At 47.3% G+C, this 6608-nt stretch overlaps 1 protein-coding gene across 2 annotated transcripts in view; it reads left to right on the forward strand.

Moving 5' to 3' along the window:
* LOC149322816 (leucine-rich repeat neuronal protein 1-like) overlaps positions 1–6154 on the forward strand; it is a 41195-nt gene extending 35041 nt beyond the window's left edge. For both annotated transcript variants that reach the window (XM_089483289.1, XM_089483298.1), the window contains exon 2: positions 3288–6154. In XM_089483289.1, coding sequence (XP_089339415.1) covers positions 3397–5934 — 2538 coding nt within the window. In that variant the 5' untranslated portion in view covers positions 3288–3396 and the 3' untranslated portion in view covers positions 5935–6154. The remainder of the gene's footprint in view (positions 1–3287) is intronic.
* The last annotated feature ends 454 nt before the right edge of the window (positions 6155–6608 follow it).

Here is a 6608-nt window from a genome sequence, read left to right on the forward strand (position 1 = left end):
CCCATCTGGATGGCCACATATTCTTCAGCCCTGCTTGAAAGGTCAAACTTATACTGGACAGCACATCTGTTTCCAACTGTGTCCCCTTGCCTCCAGCCAACACCTGGATAGAGAGGGGTATGGCATTTATTCCACATGAATTGTTTTGCTGCTCTTTGGATCATGAAGATCTCAACTATCTGATGAGCAGCACTGAAATTTTAGCCCTTTTTATGTCACAGAGTGGGATCCAATGAAGTAGACACAACCAAAATGAGGGACAAGCAGGAACAAACAGGAACAAAGCACCTTAAAGCACAGATAAGCAATACCAGTGGTCAGTGAACATCCATGGAAAGATTCACAAGTGTGGCTCTGTGTGTTTAAGTCTCTTCAGAAGCATGGTTGTTCATTGGCCACTAAAGCTGCATCTGTACCGCAGAAATAGTCCAGTTTGACACCACTTTAAAGGCCACAGCTCAGTGCTATGAAATTTTGGGAACTGGAGCTTGTACTGGTTGTAAAAGTCCCATCCCAACTAAACAATGTGCAGGATTTTCTATTTTGTGCCTTTTTTAAAAAAAAAAGTTTATGTTTTTAACTAGTTTTAATTTTTTTTAATCGTTCAATCACTTTTTAACTTTTTTATTTTGAGAATTTTTAACTATGTTTTTTTTTAATTGTTGTAAACTGCCTTGAGTCTCAAGTGGGAGAAAAGCAGGATAATAATAATAATAAGAGTTATGATGGTGATGATGATTAATCCCTGGAATGTAGGATATTTCTAGAAACATGGCTTGTCATGAAAGGAAGAGAAAAACGTCATTGATAAAACTCTTGCCTTCTATACAGTCATTCAATATACAGAAAGCCTTGTCCTCTTTTGGATTTAGCCACTGCGTCTTACAAAAGGAAGGATGAAAACCTGCTCTCTTTTTTTGTGTGTCATCTTAAATTCCTCTTAAACAGAACAGACAGCCATAAAAGTAGGAGCAGAACTTTGTCTGCACAGCCAAGGCTTATCCAGATTTTTTTTCAAAGCAAGAATTTGACTGATCACAGCAGTGATGGTGAAGATGCAGTGCTTCAACTATATGCCAGGAGTGCGGAAACATATAATTCATCTTGGTTTGATTTGTGATTGGTGTGTGAAGTCGTACATCTTTGGAGATACGTTTTTTACATTTCTGTTTAATCATACAGTTGCATTGTTTGCAAACTTTTTGTACTTTAACCATTGTACCTCCTTGGGGGGGGGGTAATTTTAAAGGCTACACTTTTTAAGAGGAAGTGGGAAGAATCTGTGGCTTAAATCCTCGTTAAACCCCAAAAAAATATATCCATTGAACCAATAGAACCCTATAGAATCCTGGGATTTGTAGTTTGGTGAAGCACCAGAGCTCTCTGACAGACCTTTGGCTTTTAAAATAGCCTGCTTTAAAAATAATGTTTTGTTTGTTCTGTTTTTATATTGTAGCTTAATTGTATCTTGCCTTTGGATGCCCAGTGAGCAGAAAATTTATTTGTAAATCTATTTAATAAATAAAACAACAAGACTTCCCTGAGGGATTAAAATATTTGGAAACATTCTGTGATGTCACAGGTCAGCTAGTAGTTTGCAAATAGGTCTTATTTGGAGAAATCTAAAGTAGTGTTCTAGCAGCTGTGATCTTCACAATTCTGTGGCATCACTTGAACCAATGGCTGAGCGGTTTTTCAAACTGCCAGTCGGTATTTTTCATCAAATTTTGCCCATGCTACAAGTTCTTCTGGCCTTGGGACACACTCAGAAAACCAGCATTCATTTATTCATTCACTCACTTGGCGAACCTACAAATTATCTGCAAAATGATAGCACTTCATCATTCTGAGATCAGAAAGGTGGTCTTAGCCACATAGATAGTTTGAGTGTTGGACTAGGACATTGGGAGACCAGGGTTCAAATCACCACTCAGCCATGGAAACCCCCCAGAGGATCTTGGGCAAGGCACACTCTCTCAGCCTCAGAAGAAGGGGGAGGGCAAAAACCCCTTCTCGGCAAATTCAGTCAAGAAAACCCAGTGATAGGATCACCTTCAGTTTGCCAGAAGTCAGAAATGACTTGAAGGCACACAACAACAACATCAACAACAATTAGGTGTCCTGAAATGCCCTCTACCAGGATTCACCAATAGGGTATAGATCTGGGGGCTCAGAATGGAACCCTGTGTGCCAAGGGATGGACGTTCTGTATGGACACATATTTTTCTCATTGGGAAATTAAAAGAATGGCATGCTTAAACAACATCAGTAACTGAGTAGTGGTAGGATGAGATCTTCTGGATTCTCTTCTTACAAGTGATTTTGTAGGCTCAGAAGAACAGATGTGTGAAGTGAAGGGCCCAAGCTCGACTCAGGCTTGCATCCTTCCGAGGTCGCTAAAATGAGTACCCAGACTGTTGGGGGCAAATTAGCTTACTTGCTAATTAGCTTACTTGCTGTTCACCGCTATGATCTTTGGAATAGCGGTATATAAATAAAAAAAAATTTTTTTAAAGGAGAAAAAGACAGGTTGTGGGAGAGAACTCGCCCTAGAAGCCAAGATGACTAAACTGAGAGTGTTGTACTTTGACCGTATCATAAGAAGACATTATTCACTAGAAGAGACAATAATTCTCAATGTAAGGTGGAAGGCAGTAGGAAAAGAGCAAGACTACATTGCAGATGGATAGACACAATCAAGGAAGCCACAGCTGCCCTGAGTCTGCAAGACATGAGCAGAACTGTTAAAGATAAGGTGACTTAGAGGTCTCTCATTCATAGGGTCACCATAAGTCAATGTCAACTTGATGGCAGTTAACAAGAACAAATGAGAGAGCTACAAGAAACAGTCAATGGTTTACCAGTGGACCATTGCAAAATCTCCTGCTACAGTCTGGCCCTCCTAATGTTCTTGGTCTACAATTCCTAGAACTCCTCACCATGGCTAACACTGGCCAGGGCTGCTGAGGTTGCAGCCCGGCAACATCTGGAGAGCCACAGTTTGTCCACTCTTGGCTTAATTTCAATTGCTAGTCTCAACCAGAGTTGACCCACTGAATAATTGAGATGTACATACATGTTCTCGTACTACACAGCTACTGTTTTAATACATCCACAGTAGTTGAAACTGGCTGTTGGATTTTAGACATAGTTTCCTACAAAAATGGGGTCTTGAAACCACTGTGTGTGTGTATGCCATAGAGAGAGAAAGTGAATGAAAAAGAGAGTGCATGCAAACTTATGTTCCCTGTATGTCTGTGCTTATGTCTTCTATTTTTCTCTTCTAGAGATGACCTTGCTTCTTGGGCAGCCCTAAGTCAACCTCTGACGGACCAGTTTCCCTTCTGAGACCCTGGACCGTGGGTAGGCAAAGGGAGCTCCTCTGTGGAGAGCACAATGTCCTGCTTCCCCCACTGTGCCCTGCTGATGCTACTCCTACAAGGATTGCCCGCTAGTCCTCACCCTTGCCCACCCCAGTGTGTCTGTGAGACCCGCCCATGGTTCACCCCACAGTCTGTCTATCATGAAGCCCGCACCGTGGACTGCAATGACCTCCTCCTGACCCAAGTGCCAAGCAATCTCTCCTCAGACACCCAGGTCCTTCTCCTGCAGAGCAATAAGATCTCCCAGGTCAATGGAGAGCTCCAGCACTTGTCCAACTTGACTGAGCTCGACCTCTCCCAGAATCATTTCTCCAGAATCAGTGACGCTGGGCTGGCCAACCTTTCCCACCTCATTACCCTTTACTTAGAGGAAAACCAGGTGGAGGAGCTGCCAGACCACTGCTTGAGCGACCTGGCATCCCTTGAGGAACTGTACATCAACCACAACCGCATCTCTTCCATCCAGCCATTGGCCTTTGCTGGCCTGACCAGCCTGCTCCGGCTGCACCTCAATGCCAATCGCCTCCCTACTATTGACCATCGCTGGTTCCTCTCACTCCCCAATTTGGAAATCCTGATGATCGGAGAGAACCCCATCTCCCAGTTGACTGGTGGGAGCTTCCAACCACTGGGCCGACTTCACAGCCTGGTTTTAGCTGGAATGGAGCTCAGCGAAATCCCCTCCAATGCTTTCCAAGGCCTGGACTACTTGGAAAGCTTGTCCTTTTATGATAACCATCTTTCCCACATTCCCACCCAAGCTCTGAAAGGCCTGCCTCTGTTGAAGTTCCTGGACCTCAACAAGAACCCCATCACAGAGGTCCAGGCAGGTGACTTCAAGGACATGCTGCACCTGGAAGAGCTGAGCCTCAACGGCATGGAGGAACTTACTGGCATCCACAGAGGAGCCTTTGAGAACCTTCCAGAGTTGGCCAAGCTTGAGCTGTGTAACAACCCACGTCTCTCCTACTTACACCCAGGGGCCTTCCAGGGAGTGCCAGTCCTTCGCACCCTGCTAGTGAGTAATGCTGCCCTCAGTCTTCTCCCACTAGGCCTAATGGAGGCCTTGCCAGCTTTGGCTGAGCTCAATCTGTATGGAAACCCCCTGCGCTGTGATTGCCCAAAGGCCTGGGAACCACTAGTCACAGGTCATATCCGATTGATTGAGTCTCAGAATACTGTCTGTTTCTCACCTCCAGAAGCTGCTGGACAAGAGCTCCAAGAAGCAGTGAAGAGTGCCATAGGAGGAACCTGCCTACCAGAGATCACCTCCAAGGACCTGCTAGAACGGCTGGAGATATCATCTGGCTCGATGGCAGCTCTTGATTGCCAGGCCAGCTCAGAGCCACCACCCCAATTCCACTGGATAGCCCCATCTGGGGAGAAAGTTACGACAGGGTCTGGGAGGCTGCATCTCAGGGCAGGAGGAACCCTGGAGATCAGCACAGTCAGCTCAGCAGACTCAGGTGTCTACACCTGTGTAGCAAGGAATGATCTGGGTTCAACCAGTCGCAGCGTGACTCTTGTCGTGATTGGCGAAAGGACCATCAATCCTGTCAGGCTGCTCGTCCTTGCAAAGAAGGTCCAGTCTCACTTTGTGGTGGTGGAGTGGACGACATCCTTTATGGAAGGGCAGAAAAATGAGAGGGGTAGTGAGTCGGCCACACCACATCCCCCGGCTCTGCCAGTGTGGTCATCGGCCACTATGCGCATCCACAACCCCCACCTGAGCTACACGGCACGGGTCCCTGTGGGTATCCGGGAATTCAATCTCACGCACTTGCAACCTGCCACCCGTTACGAGATCTGCCTTACTGTTGTGTCCTCTGTTCCCAAGTCCTCAGTTGCTGATGGTTACACAGACATCCCCACATCCATAGCAACCTCTGCAAGTGTTTTGGAATCTTCTGTTAGTTCTCTGGAAACAGCCTTTGCAACTACAGAGGCTTCTGTGTCTTTTCCAGGTTCCTGGAGCACCTCCAAAGGGTCTCCAGCCTCATTCATGGCTCACCTCTTAGCAACGGTGGTCTCTTCCTCAGCTTCCAGAGCTTCATCAGCACCCCCTACTGGTCCCCCAGCAATGCCAACCACTGTGCCACCCATATGGCAACTGCCTCGCACACAGCGCTCTTGCCTCAACGTCACCACCAAGGAGGCCTTGCTGTCTGTGGAGCTGGTGGGAGGCTGGGCAGGAGGGGCAGCCCTGGCAGCCATCACCGGCTCCTTGTTAGCCGCCCTGAGTGCTGTGCTTCTGCTCCTCTGCGCCTCACGTCGGCTCAAGGAAAAAGGGTGCCGCCATTCACTCAAGAAGTACATGCAACACGCGGCAGCCATTCCCCTTAATGAGGTCTACCCACCGCTGATCAGCCTGTGGGATGCCGAGGGAGACCCGCCAATGCCAATGGCTCCGCTGACACAATTGGCCCCACCCATCATGCCAATTGCTCCGCCTCCCCCTGCCGCCACCACGATGGGCGGGCCCAGTCTCCTGCTGCCGCCCCCTCCTAGCCAGATTGACACTTCCAAGACCTATCTGTGGCAACAACCATGAATTTCAACATGGTGAGGTGGGCAGGCACTCGCACCTCTTTGTCCAGCCATGGGCAGGAAAACCTCCCCTCCCCATGGATTTTTTAGGGTATAAAGAGTGGGGCTTCCAGGCCTTCCCAAATCCATAGCCTCCTTGCCTCCTACCTTTTCTCCTTGCACTCTCTCTCTCTCTCTTTCACACACACACACACACACACACGCCACGACTCCATGTCCCACCTGTAGGCCTGGGATGCGGGTTGTTTTCTTTTCTTTTGTTAAAAATCCAAGGTCTCACTGTGTAGTCGTAGCCAAAAATAGGGAGGGGAGGATCAGGCAGAGGATGACTGGGGCCCCTGGGACAGTGTAGCCCCTGGGGGGCAGGAAACAAACAATTTTGAATAAAGTTATAGTTGGACAACACCAAAAGTGTCTGGGTGTGTTTGTTGGAGCAGAAACAGTGGAACATCCCTTCACCCCACTGAGCAATTATGCAAGATAACCAGCCCTCTCACAGAAAGGAAACACACAAGTGAGAGAGAGCTTTCACCAAAGAAGGTTGAGATGCTCCCATCTGGTGGACATTTCAGGGATAACAAGTCTGCTTTTCCTGCTGGGCTGATTAGAGGCTTTGACATGAAAGTACGTGTAAAAGGGATCTAGGAATCAAGTAGATCATAAGCTCAACTTGAGTCG

The sequence above is a fragment of the Sceloporus occidentalis genome, unplaced genomic scaffold (assembly GCF_023333645.1).
Source record: "Sceloporus occidentalis isolate IW3139 unplaced genomic scaffold, rSceOcc1.0.p SCAF_1, whole genome shotgun sequence".
In the NCBI taxonomy this organism is placed as follows: domain Eukaryota; kingdom Metazoa; phylum Chordata; class Lepidosauria; order Squamata; family Phrynosomatidae; genus Sceloporus; species Sceloporus occidentalis.